Below are 18604 nucleotides of genomic sequence, written 5' to 3' on the forward strand. Positions count from 1 at the left end.
AGCACTCTGTTGTGCATGTGACTAGTTTCGTGCTATAGAAATTGCACTGATAAATAACTAAATACCTCCAGATCAGGACTCTGCAGTGCTAGGGACAGCAGATAACCTCTATCCTCTGCACAAGGATAGGCAAACAGTAGCAGTGACTAAAGCAATCCTATACCCTATGTACCCACCCAGTAGGAATTGCAGTGCTGGCAATCTCAGCTCTTACTAATCCCTCACAAAGTTGAGGCCTGACTGGGCTGAAAAGTGAAGGCCTATGTTTATCCCCGGGGAGGATCATAGTTCTGGGGCCTGAACACAGTGAACCTCAATATCATCAGGCATGTCTGTGGGGTGTTAATACTGCATCCAGAAAATGTGGATACCTCCTGGAGCAGTATTTACAAGGTGTGGAATTACCACCGCATTTATTTATTCTGAATAGCATATCGCATAGTAATACCATGTGCTACAAAATTCAGATTGTGAGACATTAATTTCAGCAGATTTAACCAGGTGAAATTTGTGTGGAAAAATGTACTATTACCTCATATGTTGTAATCTGTATACAGGCACCAAATTCTATTTGCACCTGAGCAACAATCAGAAAGAGAGCCTCTGTACACTAATCATTAGACAGGGATAGAAGGAGGGATGCTTTAATTGGGAAATGAAGTTCACTGTAAATTCCTAATGGAATCTCTGCTCTGCTACCCACTTCGACCAAGTTTGTACTTAATACAGTGCTTAATTTGTAAATATAAAATGTACTGGTGTGCAGAGCTCTCCTGTGAAACACGCTGCTGCTGCAATTAAAAGTGCGAGCACGGAATACTGAGGCAGCGTAATCCTGAAACCATCTCGGGCCTCTTTAATCCATTTACAGCCACTCCCTGCCACTTCAGCTAACTCTTGTAGCTTTCTCCGTTTATGTTGTTTTTCTGTCTTCCTCTTCCTCTGTCTTTCCCATATATGTCTTTTGCTCGCCGTAATTATCTGATGCACAAAAAATAAGTGCCAACCCCAAAAATAAGTGCGGGGGCCCCACCTGCTCAAATTAAGCACTGAGTTTTTATAAAGCAATGCAAAGTAAACGTAAATGAAGGATACAACTGGTTTTACCTGCAGGGCATATGCCCCATGAAGCCAGGTCATGGTAGTCGAGGGAGTCTTTGCGAATGCCGCGAGCACTTCTTGCGCTTAGGTGTCGGTGCTCAGGAATGAAGCGTCCTTGGCTCACCTGGGCCTGCACAAGGAAAGGACAATGTAAAAAAAACTTTCATCTCAGATGGTATTCAGTTTCAAACAGACATAGATAGGTATATGAGGCAAACATACAAAACAAAACACATAAAGACAACTATGGATAACAAAACACCTATAGGCAGAGGAACACACAAACATACAGTACACAGCTACATCACATGCAACATACACCAACGCCAACACAGTAGAAACATACACCACATACGCAATGCACCATACACAGCACCCCAGATATAAGTGACGAGAGTACTGTCATCCAACAGAAACATACACAATCCTCACAGCACAAGCATACACAACATTCTGCACCACAAACGCAGGAACAGATAACCCGCAGACCGAAGCAGACAACAAGCACACCTAGGTAAAGTATAACAAAAAAACTGAAAAAGCCAAGTAAAAATAACCTAAAAAGAAAACTAACTGATGTTATCAACATGCCTTTCATTGCTTATTTTTTATTGGGAGATGAGTTTAAATTTAGCTTTTTCTTACTGGGTGTTAAGGGGACAGTAGCCCCCTCCCAGGGCCTCTACTCGCACACCTCTCACTGTTCAGTCTTTTAATCTAGAAATGTATCACACGTTCTGATTCATTCGTTCTTCCGGGGTTCCATTCCCATGCATTTTTTTCTAGTGATAAAATTACTGAATCCGGTGCTAGATAATTCAAGCAGCTCGCTTGATACGTCAAATAGTACACATCAATGTCAAATCTACACTGACGTTAAAAATGTAAAGTCTGAAAGCCAGAAATTTTAAGCAGAAAAAACATAGTTCGAAAATGAAGGTAATTTATTCAGCTGTGAATTATTTTAGAATTAAAAGTTAAAAAATGTTTAATAAAAAAAAATCAGAGGTACACACGCTGTCAACAACCCTAATACTAACACCAACAATCATAACACTCAATTGTTAGATTCAGTGTAATTCGCCATTTTAGGCAAAATGGTGTTTGTACCACTAATCCTTTTAGGTTCTGGAGTAGGTGCTACTCGCCGAAAAGCACTTCGACGCCTCCTCAAGGGTAATAAGCGCTATATAAATACAACTACAATTACCTCTGCTGTTAATCCCTTAAACACTTAGAATCCTTCACTGATCCTTATCATACCATTTATCCCTCCATAACGCTGCCTTTTTTTATGTAAAACTAAACATACTAACAAGCTAAAAAGTAAATGTCTTACAACCTCGATTTTTTGTGTGTTTACACTAATGCTTTTTCAAACTTTGCAATTCAAAATTGTTGTCTACCTACTTTCGTGATCGAAGGTCACATCAATGTCACTATTCTGACTTACTTTAGAGGAGTTTTACTCCTTCACCAAGGCTGTGCAGGGGACAGTTTTACTGTGCACAATATATTGACTGAGAGATGTACTTGTGTTGTTAGCTGTCTCTGCCCAGTGAATTGCCTCTTCGCAGGGAGACAGTCTGTCCTGAGATCTCTCTCTCTCCCGGGCAGACTCAGTCGGAAGAGGTGGTCTGTGTTTTGAACAGGGTAGCCCCGGTGGAAGCCGGTCTGTGTTTAATAGGGTCTTTGTACTCTGTTCTAGGTGCAAGAGGCGTGGGGGAGGAGCAGTAACAGGCTCTGTCGGAAGTGACGGCACTAGGCCAGAGCACCATGTTCAGACACCAATCCTCTGCTCCAGCCTCCGATTCGCTAATATGAGGAGGTGATTTGACAGTGTACCTCTGTGATCTACAGGGATATAAAGGCAACAGCATCTAGACACGTTTTAGGGTATGGGCAAGGAGAGCATCTGCCCTGGGGCCCCCACCTTCCAAGGTCCCCCCTGGGAAACTGAACTTTCTCTCAAGGTCAGTTTTGTGTTTTCTGTATTTCAACTTTCGACATATAATTCAATAATATGAGGCAAAAAGAGCATGAATTAGCAGAAAATGGGTAATAAAATTTAAAGTTGTGCCAAACTGGGACCCTTAAAATATTGCTCCATGCACAAAGGTACTGAGTGACCTAGATGAAATTCTGTGTCAAGCCTCTTCATGGTAGAGAAATACCCAGGGCCTCATTTACAAGGCCTTAACAGGGCACTGTGCCACCGAAGCGCCATCTCTTTTACACTCCGGGGGCACAGTGTGCTGGTCCATATTTACAAGGCCACGCAAAGCCACTGTGCATGGCTTTTCATGGCCTTGTAAATTTGGACCCCTTTCACGTATTAACACTGCGTGAAAGGGGCGTTCCATGGGTGTTGCTGTGGGTGTTCCGTCAGAAACACCTTTGGAATACAACGTAATCTGACCCATTCCCAGGTTTACAAGTCTGGGAATGTGTCAGATCCCTGTGCCATCTCAGGGACGGCCTTAAAGTGGCGCAACGGGGAGGAATAACATTACTTCTCCCCGTTTTTAGGGTCGAGCCTGCAAGTGCATACGTTAGCGCATGTGCCTCGCTTGCGAGACTCTGCTGTGTTCAGTACAGGGCTTGGAGCCCGCCTGTTGCTCACCATTTGTTGGTTTGCGTGGCACTCTTCTTTACAGCTTCGTAATTCATCAAGGCACACCTGGCATTACTTCTGTTTCTCTGTGTGGAGCAGGGTCAAGCACTGATTGATGCAACTTAATTAGTGCCTGTTCGCTGTTCCCGAAGTGATTGAGGTACTATTTGTTATTTTTAACTTTGAGTGCCCCGCAAACAGAAGGGACTTATGACTGGCAAAAACGTGCCCAGCAAGCACAAAATTGCAAAGTTTATTTTTTAAGCTTTTGTTTTTGCTCAATGCCTGTTGTCAAAGGATGACAATTAACTTGTTCAAAATCTGCAAGACCTATTGCATTGCAAATGCTTATTTCCTCTATGTGTGCTGCATTCTACAGCACACATAGAAAGATGAAAACACCATTAATTATTGTTTATGTGCAAGAAGGGGAACCCATGAGGAAAGACTAGGACAAATCAGTAGTATTCGGAAAAGCGTAGCAAGGATAAGAAGCACCTCTACTAGCACTTAAGACCAAGAACAACAAGGGGATTTGAGATGCAAGGTCAGAGTATAAGACTGCAATGTTGAAAGAACAGAGGGAGCTGGAGGATGCTAATTGGAAAGATCTAATTGCAGCAATGAAAAGGAAATATAGCAAAATGTTTTGGAAGATTGTAGCCCATGGTAGCAAAGACGCCTGTGTATATACTGACCACTATAGAGACCCTGAAACTTGGACCAGGCCCTTCTCTGACCTGTATGCATATGCAGACGAATTGGCTAGCGACATGTATGGAATAGATGACTACCTGGTGACAACAAAAGTCGATCAGGAAAGGTGTCTGGCCAGCAATGAATGGGGGAACCATAGGGGCTACTGGGTCTGGTCCCTTTTATCATAGAAGAAACAACGCTGGCAATAGAGGCAATTAAATTAGTAAGCACCTGGCCTTGACAAAATTCCAGGTGATTTGCTAAGGCATGCTAAAGAAATATGAGTGCCATAAGTTAACCGCCTCTGCAATGCTGGAGCTAAAATAGTTCCATTCCACAAAAAAGGTAACAAACCGGACCCTGCAAATTATAGAGCAATTAGTTTGATAGACATTTTACTGAAAATTTATGCTAAACAGATCTTAAACAGATTGACTCTCTGGATGGATGATTATAAAGTACTTACCCCGTGTCAGTCTGGGTTTAGGCTGCATGTAAGTACGATCGACCAAGTGTTCAGATTTTTGTGTTTGTTATGCAAGTATGTTAAGAAACAGGCATTTATATATCACTTTTATTGATCTCAAAACAGCATTTGACTTGGTGCCACTCTTGGCCCCATGGAAAACATTGAAAGTGCCAAAGGATCTTTTATAACAAATTATTAGGCAACACCAGGGCAATTATGCCAGAATATAATGGGGTCCCCAAGGAGAAGTAACTGATCCCAGAAGAGGGGTAAGACAGGGGTATGTGCTGGCTCCCACACCACGCTATTTTCACTGCATGTGAATGATGTGGCAGACCATCCTACTAAGTGTACACATTATTCACCAAAGTTATGCGGCTCCCCTGTGCCAGCACTATTATTCGCTGACGACACCATTCTAATATCGCAGACGCCAAAGGGTCCCCAAAAACCTTTAAACTCATTTAGGGGTTATTGCGAAAGCAAAGGTTTGATGATCAACATACAAGAAACTAAGTGCATGGCAATTAAACCCCATAGGGGCTTCAAATGGAACGTCACTGTTTATGACCACAAGTTGGAGTTTGTTGATAACTATTAACTTGGTATAACCTTGAACTCCAATATTTCCTGGTCTCCACAGATAAATAAATCTAAAGCGATATTGGTCCAGAATTCTAGGGGTGTTACAAAAAAACGATCAAACTTCATTGTGCAAAGCAATGTCTCCTGCCCTTGAGATATATCATTATAAAGCAGAAACAGCAGCCCTATATGGGGCCGAATTCTGGGGGTTCAATGGATTGGGCATTTTAAAAAGTGAAGAAAATAAATGCATGTTGTCCTTGCTACATCTCCCTAAAAGTACTGCATTGATTCCAGTTTTACAAGATCTGGCAATTAGGAGGGTAGACGATCTGGCCTCCCTAAGACCTTTACTTTTTTGGATAAGGAAGTCAGTGACTAAAGATTTAGTCCACTATAGAGAGGGTTTGGTGGAAGTGATGAAAATGGACAAATGCAGTTCACTACCGTGGTTGTGTTATTTGAAAAATTGGTTTGGTAAATTAGGCCCGAGTTCCTTTTGGGAAGAACCAGGCCTGATGACTACTCACTGTGAGGGTCTGCTCAAACAGACTTACTTGTCTTATTTGTTGTCAAGGCTTCATCAGAACCCAGGAGTAGGGAAACTGTTATAACGATTTTTGTCTGTCAGGCCCATTGCCTGTTTTGAACCATATCTAGATGAGGTGCAACCACCAATGGCTAAGACCTGGTTCATGAGATTTCGTTTCCACACTTTATTTATGAATATGTTTACATCAAAATGGGGAAGAGTGGGTCCTGTAGGTGGAGTAAATCACGCTAACTGCACTTTATGTGGCTACAATGCAATTGAGAATATTGCGTACATCATATTCTTTTGTCCAGCTTATACTGTCCTAGAGCAAAATGGATATAACCAAATTGCCGTAATTTAGGTGTTAGAAAACATGTAGAAGCTCTAGGGGTATTTCATAATGATCTATCCAAACCTGTTATATTTGGAGTCAGTAAATATTAGTACATGGTGTGGCTTATTAGGAAGACGAGATATCTGTTGTTTCAGGAACTGGACTAATGTATTTTATTGTATGGTGATTATTTTTCATTAGCTGGAGTATTGCATGATGTTTTTTTTTTTTATTGTTTTACATTGTGCATTTTTATATGTGCTTTTATGCTTTTTAACCGAAATAAAGCTTTACTTGACTTGATTGTAGGAGGCTGGCCCTCTATGAAGTGTGCAAAACCAAGCACATTGTGAAGAGAGTCCGGGGAGCCACACATTGATTTACAGAGGTAAAAACTAGACCACCTAATGCTCTAGTTTTCATGGTAGCTTGGATGAGCAGTTAGGCTAATCTTGAAGAAGTGCAAAGCATTTGCTGTACTCACAGAATCAATAAAGCGAGACACACACTCAAAAGAATAACTCGAGACCAATTTACAAAAATACTTCACATTATTATAAAACGTTTAAGACCAAGATCATCAAAATCGGGTACGTACTTTTTAAGTTATGAATTTATGTATGTAATTACGCACCATAGAAATCAAAGGAGAAATACTTTAAAAATGCATATAAAATCCGGCAATGCATTTACCAATGTTTCCTTTTGCAGATAGGTTGAGGTCATCTGTGGTCCCTGTGGACCAGCTGGAGGAGTTCGGACGGCTCCCGGTTTTGGTAGGAGCAGCTGCAGAAAGTTGTTGGAGATGGTGCAGGGCCACTGCGGGTGACCACTTGAAAAAGCACTGCACAGGTGGACTTCAAGGCGAGTCCGGTAGGTCCCCTTGGAGTGTCGAGGTCGCAAGGAGTGGGGAACCCTTAGAACATAGCTGGATCTTCAGTGCAGAGCACAGAGTGGCCGAGTGCAGAGCGAATCGGTGAGCCAAGAGCTGTGCGCAAAGGTGTCCCTGGAAGCAGGAGGTAGGTCACTTTGAGGGTTGCTTGCAGGTCAGCAGGGGCACTCTGGTGGGAGGTCCTGGTGTTTTCTGAAGTCCCTCAACTGGGGGCTCCTCCTGGTCCTTTTTCTGTCCTAAGTGTTCTGTCTTTCTGGGTATCTGACGTCAAGTGTCCAGTACCTGAGACTATTACAAGGCCCAGCCACTGGAGGTTGCCGTGCCACCAAACTGGGCACACTTGCAGATTTTGTCCTCACAGTAGGTCAGGTGAAATTTGGTCTGGCTACAGCGTCTGGTTCCTTAGTCGGCAGCTGAACAGTGAACTGAACTTCACTGGTCTTTTGGTCTTTGCTGTAGGAGAGTGATGTCTTCACTCTGGGGGGAGATCTTCGGTGATTTGTAGAAGAGTGAAGGTCCTCTGGGGGTTTGTAGAGTCTGTCTGATGTCCGAGCAACCCCTCAGCATTGATTGTTGAGTCCTGGTTGCAGCAGGCAGAGTTTGGTACCTTCTTTTTGGTGCGGCAGGACTTCAGTTTTCAAGCCTTGGGTCTTCATTGTTGCTGGCCTTCTTTTGTCCTTGGAATCTGAATCTCTGGTCTAGGGTGCCCAATAAATACTGTATTTAGTGGGCATTTAGGGGAGTACCAAGTGGTGGCCAAGGGGTCATCTACCTTAAGGTGACTACACCCACTAAGTGATCACTTCCTGTGGGTAGAGGTCACTTCCATATCCCTGATAGACTATTTTCCTACCATGCAAGATGGAGGAAAATTAAATAGAGGGGTCACCTCATATGCAACACCTTAGGAGTGGCGCAAGCTGGTGGTGGCCACTCCTCCTGTCCTTTGTGTGTTTTGCCGCCATTGCTCCTGCCAAAAGTGGGGGTTTGCAATGGAGGCGGCCATCTGATGCTAACAGCAGGCTTGGGGGTCGAGTTTCAAAGGTGGCAGGCCCTTTGAAGCTCGCTAGCATGGCAGTGCACATTCCTTAAGAAGAAGGTGTGACATCTCCACCCAGGAAGGGCTTTGTCTGGAACCCAGAGAGCAGGAGCTCTCACCCCGGGTTCCAGAATCTTGTCTGGTGGTGGCAGGCTAGTTGTGACTAGCCAGCGACCATGCCAGGGTGGTTAGCTTTTGCAGGGGGCAACTCTAATGTGATCCCTGGGTACATTTTGGAATACAAAAATAGTGGTACCAGTTTGGATTTATCATTCTAAGTTTTTTGATACCAAACAACCCAGGGTTCAGAGTAGCCATTATGTAGCTGTGAAACTCGTATTGACCAGTGTCCAGCACATGCAGGTAAAATGGCTGCTCTGTTCACTTACTATGTCTCTGGTTTGGCAAGAACACAGTAGGGGCATATTGCTCATGCATCTATGCCCACACATACAATATAGTGCACCCTGCCTTAGGGCCGGAAGGCCTGCCAGAGGGGTGACTTATATATATATATATATATGTATATATATATATATATATATATGTAAGTCACCCCTATATATATATATATATATATATATATATATATATATATATATATATATATATACAGTGTATAGTGGACAGGGCACACAGGCTGTGTGCCATGTCGAGTTTGCATTTTAGGATTGTACCAGGACACTCAGTCTGCAATGGCAGTGCTAGGTGCATGGCCCTAGAGAGTGACACAATCTGTGCTGCTGCCCTCAGGGGTCTACCCTTAGTACCCCATGCCTTCGGTACCTACGTACCATGTACTAGGGACTTATAGTGGCAGATAAAAGTGTTGCCAATTGTGCCAGTGCCTCACAACAGTTTTTGGAAAGAGATCTGGCCCAGGGACCCTGGTTAGCAGGGGCCCTGGGCACTAACAACTTTGAGGCTACATCAAATACCGGGCAAAAAAGTGGGGACTAACCATGACAAAGGAGGGCTTTTCTCACAACGATGACATTGCTGTTGGAAGACATGTTCCACAAAAGTAAGGTCACGGTCAAAGACATACAAGTGCTGTGAGGGCCTCTGAACTTCGCGTGCAGGGTGGTTTGGGCACGTAGAACATTCTGCAGGGGACTAGGTTTATCTTTGGCAGGACAGAGGTTGACCCACCACCATGTGTCTCTGGCGGCAGAGGTGAAGGAGAACTTGCACATGTGGCTCTGTTTTTTGGGATCCTTCAATGGGATTCCTTTGCAGGCCTAAAAAGGATCTGGAATGGGACGCACAAATCTTCTCGGATGCCGCAAGCGGCACAGGCTTTGGCATTTACTGGCAAGGCAGATGATGAGTGGAAGAGTGGCCCCTAGAATGGAAGTGGGGCAAGCATAGTATTGCCTTTTTGGAATTCTTTCCCCTGGTGGTAGCCATGATTGTTTGGGGTTTGGAGCTGGCACATAAAAGGGTGGATTTCAGGGCTGACAATTTGGCTGTAGTGCACATGGTCAACAGAGAGTCTGCCAGGGACCTTCAGGTGCTGCGGTTGCTGCAGGTATTTGTGTTGGGTAGGAGGAGCATGGCAAGTTGCCATGGTTCAGAGAAGTTTATGGTTGTTGAAAGTGGCAGTCCACCTCGATAAGGAACGGGTAGACATGAGCACGCTTGGCCAAGCCAGGAAGTTAAACGTTAGTTAGTATACTATGTTATTTACAGTTTCAGCTGTACCAAACTGAAAGGGAGTTTAAAGAGAGCAATCATTCAAATCAGCCTAAGGAAATATAGTATGGTGGGGGAAAGGTGGGGGGAGGCAATGTAGGGGAGGCGGTGAGTTACATTAGGTGAATTGTTTGCGTAGTGAGGCGGGTAGTTTTGTAAGGCAAAGGCCTAGGTTTGTGTTTGTAAGTGCACCTGTTTCAAATACAGCCACCTCTTCCACACAAGTCCTGTGTCAGTGGTTAGTAATGCTACGTCTTTCCCATGACAAAAAAAATTAAGTAATACTATCACAAAATGTGCTGCATTAATCCGCATAACGTGCCTTTTGGTTGCTCCATAATTTACTGAAACCCGACGCATAATTTGGTCCTCCCCTGCCACATAATTCCAGGGGCCACGCTTATAACAATGCTTATAATAAGGCCCTCCGTGTCAAAACAGGCGCTTTCACTAAGGCAGGAGTATTCGCTGCTTGATATTTCCAGGAAAGAAAAGGCTGCAAATTTCTAGTGGTAAAAAAGGGGGGAATGATTAAACCTTTGAAAAACAGCTTCCTTCAAACGTCAGTGATCCATTAAAAATATAGCTGGCCTGAGCTGTTAATTCACCCAGTAAATGTAACATAAAATATATGGCAGCCTGGGTGAGAGATGCCAGCAGTTAAAATAATGGTGCCCTGATGAGCTCCCACTTAGGCTATAAGGTCTCTGTCACAAAGATCGTTTTACCTGGCCAGGAACACACATTAGCTACGAAATTACCGCTGCACACTTTCGTGCCCCCCGCGCGACAGTGCGTAAAATGATTCAATTTCCAAAACAGCTTCGGGGAAAATTTCCTAATATTCATAAGGAGGGGCCCCTCCTCTCACTCAGCCTTTATAAATAGCGCTCACCCGACGTGACTCATTGCGGCTGGAAAAGATGACATCGCCTGTAGCCAATCAGGAGCCTCGCGGCGTGCATACGCCATAACCTCAACAACAGCAGCAGCGCACCCCTGGTAAACAGCTTGCAGGGAGAAGTTCACACATTAAGCGTCATAGAAAAACATCGCCTGCACAAAGTTGCAGAACTTGCAGTTATGCCCCATTCTAAAGAATGATGCAGTACTCCACCACAATCTTTCACAACGGTTTCAGTAATTCGGGGTGGGATATTACCTCGTCAATATTACCATGGCAGTCATAATGAGGGCCAAAATGTAAAACACATTGTAAGCAAAAAACTGCATGTAAAATACATTAAGCAATGGATATTTATAAAACACGCAGATGGATACATTTAAAAACAAAATACACGCACAGAATACATAGCATTCTGTTAAGTCAGCAATATACCTCGAAGTACGGGTGTACGTTTGTAGTGGTACATACCTGTGGCAGGAGGCAGACAGGCAAACAATATACAGCAACATGTTCAGTAAACAATGTGCCACAATATATCTATGTAGTCGTACTTGTATAACGCAAACCTAGCTGTGGCAGGAGGCAGGCAGACAGGTAATTTTTAGGTCTTGCCTGAGCGCGTGTGGGTTCGCTTGTGCAATATTCTGTTTACTTACAGGGGGCTTAGAGCCCACCTATTACTTGCCATTGGTTGCCATTGGTTGGCACTCTCATTGCCTTGCTTCTGCTTGGTCAGTGCATGCTGCTTCACTTCCTCTTTGTGTGTTTGTCCCTCCCCAAGGGCACAGCCCAAGTAGTGCTTTCTCACCTATTGTGTGTTTTTTCAGTGCTTTTCAGACTTCAGTGGTGCTTTTTTTCTTATAGGTGCAGCAGTGCATGCATTCGCAGACTTTCTTTGCTGTTGCTCACCAAGCTGTTGTTCCTTGCCCTGCTGTTGTGTCAGCGCTTGCCCCGCCATTGCTGTGTTGTTGCTTGCTTGCCCTGTCATTTCTTGCCCCGTCCCTCCCATGCTGTTGCTTTACTCCATCTTCCAGCAACTGTTGTTGGTTTGCCCCCTCCCCCGCATTGTTACTTTGCCCCTTCCCCCGACCACATCCAATCCCACAAGAAAAAAAGGGCTATGACACAGCTAGAGCTGGTCATGTCATACTACTTTTTTCTGTCAGACATGTTTCAATGCAGTGGCGTTGTTGTACAAAATGACTAAAACACATTGACAAAGCGAATAGCTGTAGCTTAGGTAAGGCATATTGGCTTTGCCAATGATTGTTATATGCTGGGACGTAAAGCTCCTTGAAGAGGTGAGTTTTCAGTTTCATCCTGAACTGCAAAAGGGTTGGAACGGCTCTGACATTAAACTCCAAATGCAGTACATGCAGTGTACCCATATTGTACACATTTCACATGCAACAGGTCATGCCACACAACACAAAAACACGTAATTACAACAGGTAATACACATCAAATGCAAGACTTGACAGACATAAGCAATCTACATGCAATACCAAATAATGAAAACACATAACTCACCAAAATAATTTCCAGCTAGTGAAAGGCTGTTTAAGAAAAGTCACCTGTCAGCGCTGTGCAACAATGCTTTCAACTTTCCAACATTTTTAAGCCAAACAAGCAGTGGTAAAGCAAATAAGTCTGGGCTATTTTAGTAGGATGAGCTGATTATTGTACGGGCTGTCCTTTATGCGATATGTGAAAGCACAAATGTGGCACGCACGCAGACAAAAGTGGATGTTACAAAAGAGGTCTCAAACTATAGCAGATTGTACCCAGGACATCTTCACCAACACATAGTAGTCCTATGCTGCAGACCTATCCCTTGTGGGTTAATTTAACTTAAATACAGACGCACTCCTCACACAGAAAAGCTATCTTCAGGTAATGCAGATGTCACAGGTGTCGACTCCTGCACAGCTGACTTCCAGGGCCCACACACTTCACTAATGAAGGCAACCCATCAGCAGCATAGTACACAGATGCCTCACCCACAGCGAGCAGAGATATAGCCTTGTTAGTGGAGGTGTGACATTCGCACAAAAAATGCTGCACATGTGGGGTTCATATTTTGTGTGGTAAGTGGGTGAGGTATGAAACTGATGATTTAAATGAGGGATGACAAAAGATGGTCCGTTAAATGTGTGGCCAGTTAGTTTTGTTTTGGCCTTAGGCTGCACTTGTGCCCTTCCCTGGTCTCTTTGTTCCCTCTGCGCCTGACTCATATAAGGTCTGCCTATCAGGTCCCTCCCCAAGAACCTTCTTTACTCCAGGCCTCTCATGCCCCACTGGGTAATGCCATTAATCTGTTATCTTCCCCTTGAGTTACCACCTTGGCCTTTGGTCCTTCCTATTCTGGATTACATCCCTGGGCCTCCCAGTGGTGTAACACAAGCACCTGCAACCCTTGCGGCACAGGAGAGCCTCCCACCCTTCAGGGGCTTCCCAAACCCCCGGGGTCCCACGTTCGACCCATGGTCAATTCTTATCTGAGATATAGGAAGCTCAGGAGCACCTTCTCACATTCTGCAGGGGCGTCATGATTTAGCGTTTCACCACTGGGGCATCCTCAAACGAGTCTGCTTATCAGGTCCAGTTCCCTGGACTTCTCACATGGACGTTGCTTAGTCAGTGAGTTTCGGGGGGTGCGAATCGCCACAGGAAAAATGTGTGAGGTAACCAAGGTTTGGGATGGACTGTTCAAATGAGGAGCAGCATCAGTACTGATTTGCATTTGGTGGGCCTCTGGGGCTGATTTAGAGCTTGGCAGATAAGTACTCTGTTGCAACAGTAACAGAGTATCCCTTCCCCAAATCTCAAGGTCTGTCTGTCAGATTTTGAGATGGGCGCACTGCAACTTTTACGCTGATGAAGTAAAATGTATCCTGTCACTGTAAAACTTCTTTTAATGTCCCTACACAGAGTAGGTGCAATCAGAAGTAAGCCATCTGGCCTTCCATCCTATTTATACTGAACGGTCAGATGTCTTTTTTTACTGTCCCTCTCCACCAGGTATATTGTGATGGTGAGGGACAGTTAAAAAAATGACCCTGAAGCCATGGGAGAAAACTGATGTGCAGGTCATTATTTTTCTTTATTTTTCATAAATAAGAACCCTTCTTTTGATGTTTGATTTTCAGTGGTATTCCTTGAAACCTGAGGTTGGTTTAGCTTTCCAAACCTATTTCTGCGCGTTATTGTGAATTCTAAAAAGTAGAACATTTGCATCCATTCAAGGAATGCTGCTATTGGTGCAGATTTGCTGCTTTTTGTCATAAACTAGTCACTAAGAGGCATATTTACAAAGAAGTGGCAAACATCAAAGGTAGAATATGGAAGAGTCACAATATTGTGACCAGAATATCGTGGGACAAAATATCAAAGAGGTAAGTGCACAGAAGGAGGTATGGATTTACTATTCGTAACTCCATGTCAACATAACTTAAAGATATATATATGTATATACAGGGAGTGCAGAATTATTAGGCAAGTTGTATTTTTGAGGATTAATTTTATTATTGAACAACAACCATGTTCTCAATGAACCCAAAAAACTCATTAATATCAAAGCTGAATATTTTTGGAAGTAGTTTTTAGTTTGTTTTTAGTTTTAGCTATGTTAGGGGGATATCTGTGTGTGCAGGTGACTATTACTGTGCATAATTATTAGGCAACTTAACAACAAAAAAAATATATACCCATTTCAATTATTTATTATTACCAGTGAAACCAATATAACATCTCAACATTCACAAATATACATTTCTGACATTCAAAAACAAAACAAAAACAAATCAGTGACCAATATAGCCACCTTTCTTTGCAAGGACACTCAAAAGCCTGCCATCCATGGATTCTGTCAGTGTTTTGATCTGTTCACCATCAACATTGCGTGCAGCAGCAACCACAGCCTCCCAGACACTGTTCAGAGAGGTGTACTGTTTTCCCTCCTTGTAAATCTCACATTTGATGATGGACCACAGGTTCTCAATGGGGTTCAGATCAGGTGAACAAGGAGGCCATGTCATTAGATTTCCTTCTTTTATACCCTTTCTTGCCAGCCACGCTGTGGAGTACTTGGACGCGTGTGATGAAGCATTGTCCTGCATGAAAATCATGTTTTTCTTGAAGGATGCAGACTTCTTCCTGTACCACTGCTTGAAGAAGGTGTCTTCCAGGAACTGGCAGTAGGACTGGGAGTTGAGCTTGACTCCATCCTCAACCCGAAAAGGCCCCACAAGCTCATCTTTGATGATACCAGCCCAAACCAGTACTCCACCTCCACCTTGCTGGCGTCTGAGTCGGATTGGAGCTCTCTGCCCTTTACCAATCCAGCCACGGGCCCATCCATCTGGCCCATCAAGACTCACTCTCATTTCATCAGTCCATAAAACCTTAGAAAAATCAGTCTTGAGATATTTATTGGCCCAGTCTTGACGTTTCAGCTTGTGTGTCTTGTTCAGTGGTGGTCGTCTTTCAGCATTTCTTACCTTGGCCATGTCTCTGAGTATTGCACACCTTGTGCTTTTGGGCACTCCAGTGATGTTGCAGCTCTGAAATATGGCCAAACTGGTGGCAAGTGGCATCGTGGCAGCTGCACGCTTGACTTTTCTCAGTTCATGGGCAGTTATTTTGCGCCTTGGTTTTTCCACACGCTTCTTGCGACCCTGTTGACTATTTTGAATGAAACGCTTGATTGTTCGATGATCACGCTTCAGAAGCTTTGCAATTTTAAGAGTGCTGCATCCCTCTGCAAGATATCTCACTATTTTTGACTTTTAGGAGCCTGTCAAGTCCTTCTTTTGACCCATTTTGCCAAAGGAAAGGAAGTTGCCTAATAATTATGCACACCTGATATAGGGTGTTGATGTCATTAGACCACACCCCTTCTCATTACAGAGATGCACATCACCTAAAATGCTTAATTGGTAGTAGGCTTTCGAGCCTATACAGCTTGGAGTAAGACAACATGCATAAAGAGGATGATGTGGTCAAAATACTCATTTGCCTAATAATTCTGCACTCCCTGTATATATATATATATATATATATATATATATATATATATAAACATACACGCACACACATCACCAAGGGAAGTATCTATGGAGTTAGGTATAGAAAATCTATAAAAACTTACCTTTCTGTATTGTGTCCCTCAAAATTGTGATCCTTTGATATTCTGTATTCTATATTCCTGACCCCCAGAAATTCCTTATCTAAGACCGTTTCCTTGATGGAATGCGCAACAGGGTTTACAACGCACTAACCCTATAGTAGGTTTATCATCAATATTCAGAAGCTGAGCACCAATCCAATCACCTTGTATTAATTCCACTGTGCCAGTGGCTGTGATGCTTACTGTACATTCTCACCCCATAGCTCTACACCCCTCCAGATATTTTCTCACCTTGCGTTCTTCTTCAGTAAATGTCCTAAAATCTCAATTCTATTCTATCTTTCTCTCTGTACTCTAATTTTCTTCTACATAGCCCCACCATACTTTCTTCAATCTGCCCCTGGTTTCTTAACCTACCCAAATCGTCACTCTTCAGTCATGCCACCCTACTCTTGAGATGTTCTTCCTGGACACAAGAATACACATCATGTCTGCACAGCACAAACTAAAATATATTTAGTAGCCCTAGTATACAGTCAGCCTCCCTAGTGTCACCACCCAGGACCTCACCATGCTCCAAACATCCATCAGATTCCACATCAATCCCAGCTGTGAAGATTCTTAATTGCTTGACAACAAGCATGGTCTTACTCAAAACTTTATTTATCAGGCCCCATTACATAATTTTTGCTCAGAGATTTGTTACGCCACCCACCTTTCGGGTGCTTCTTCTACAGTTCCAGATTAGTTTCATTCTTTCAAGAAATACCATTGTTGCTCTTCCAGGTTCTTGGAAGCTGACCCTTATACGTTAAGATTGCAGTCTTTGTTGTGAAACCACACTATGAACACATGATCTAGGTATCATTTCTTTACCAGTAATTGTAAGAAAATAGGGAGCAGGCATGTGTTCCCAGGGAACTGTGTGTGGATACCAAAACAAGGAAAGGGAAGGGGGATTCCTTCGGAGAGTTTCCTTTTGTTAGTTCAAACAGGTGCCTCAGTGTGAGCTGTTCAATATTGTGATACACTTAGGAACTAAGTCCATTAATTCACTTAGACGCAAAGTGTGCTTGATTTCAAGGTCACTACAAAGAAAAATGCAATTATTCATTACAATGGAATACATTGAAATCACTTCAGCAAAATAATGTATAAGTATTACAATAAATACATGTATCATCTACTGCATATGAAATACGATTGCCTCTCCTGCATCTCATGACCCAGTCTGAATGTTTGACACATGCAAGGGTTGACACTTCCTAGCAAAGGTAATTTGAATAAAGGATATTAATGTGTTCTCCACTGAGATGTATGGATGCCTCGCCGTCCATGCAGTGCAATATAAGCATTCCTTGCGTGGGCAGATTTCACCGCTTCACCCATGAAATGTCCTAAATTGTGTACCATCAAAATGTTCATGGCAGTTTTCTCAACCAATGGATGGTGAATCTATGCTGAAAACAGTCAATGGTTGAGTGAAGCTGACTTTTTGATGGTTTTCTAATTTTTAGGTCTCACCTGTGAAAGTGCAAGCGCTACATGCACTCTCACTCGCGAGAGCTATTGTATACAACAAGGTGCTTACAGCCGGCTCATTGCTTAGCATTCATTTTCTTCATTGTCACTTTTAGTTGCTGTCTCCAAAGTGGCCGGAGAATGTTGGCTTCACTTACTCCTCTTTTGGCTGGAGCATCGGCCAAGTACTGATTGCTTCAGCTTGATTGCTGTCCTTCCGCTAATCGTGGTGAGACTGTGGTACTACTTTTATTTTTATTTCTTCAACCATGTTGTCCTTGTTGAACCTCTTGCCATTTGTAGCTATGTTCTACTATTGCTCACACTTCAAATATGCGATTTTCTCCTCTGAAATGGATGTTTAGTGTGCCAACAGATGTTATCGGCTTTTATTGTGACATCAGATGTTATCTGCTTCCAAATGTATTTTCACTAAGACATGGGCATGGGCGCAATTGCTGTCTTTATGTCTTAGGATTTTTTTTGCCAAATGTCATATTTTATTCTTTTTCTTTTGTGGGGAGTTTCAATAATTTGCTCAAAATCACAGGGATGTTCTGCAGATACCTAGCAAGTATTGGCAAAGCCAACAGGTCTCCCCTTTGAGACCACAGGCTCTGCCATTGACTTTTGTTCATGCATACAGCATAGGCATTGCCCACTTTGGCAATGATCCGTAGCCATGCTGTATAACAGTGTGGCTGATGTGCGGCATGACAAAAAATAATAATAATAAATAACATAAAAAGACTATGATGCATCCAGCAGTAATTCACTTAAAAAACAAGCTTTTGCAATGCAATAGGTCTCACATTTGTGAGAGTTAGAGCTATTGGCACTTTAGATGACAATGTCTTTTACCTATGTGTTTTGGTTTGGAGTGTAGTGGGTGTATGCCAGGTGGCACAGCAAGCCTCCTAGGCCTGTCGCAAAAGGAAAGAGGCTGCAACAAGACCACTATCTTGGGATTGTTTTTGCCTTATTCTTACAGACTGGCTGTGATACCCTAGAGATGCAACCCTTTCTAGTGTGTTTACTTAAACTTGTATAGCACCACACAACCCACAAAGAGGCACCTTTGTGGC

The 18604-nt window shown here is 43.2% G+C and overlaps 1 protein-coding gene across 6 annotated transcripts in view; it reads right to left on the reverse strand.

Moving 5' to 3' along the window:
- Positions 1-18604, reverse strand: part of LOC138265897 (tumor necrosis factor receptor superfamily member 10B-like) — a 176477-nt gene that overhangs the window by 136496 nt on the left and 21377 nt on the right. For 5 of the 6 annotated variants that reach the window (XM_069214068.1, XM_069214065.1, XM_069214064.1 and 2 more), the window contains exon 2: positions 1108-1231. In XM_069214068.1, the coding sequence (XP_069070169.1) occupies positions 1108-1231 (124 nt within the window). Of the gene's footprint in view, positions 1-1107; positions 1232-12400; positions 12427-18604 lie in introns of all 6 variants that reach the window. The other variant, XM_069214067.1, reaches the window with a different exon arrangement.

Source organism: Pleurodeles waltl, chromosome 11, assembly GCF_031143425.1.
Source record: "Pleurodeles waltl isolate 20211129_DDA chromosome 11, aPleWal1.hap1.20221129, whole genome shotgun sequence".
In the NCBI taxonomy this organism is placed as follows: Eukaryota; Metazoa; Chordata; class Amphibia; order Caudata; family Salamandridae; genus Pleurodeles; species Pleurodeles waltl.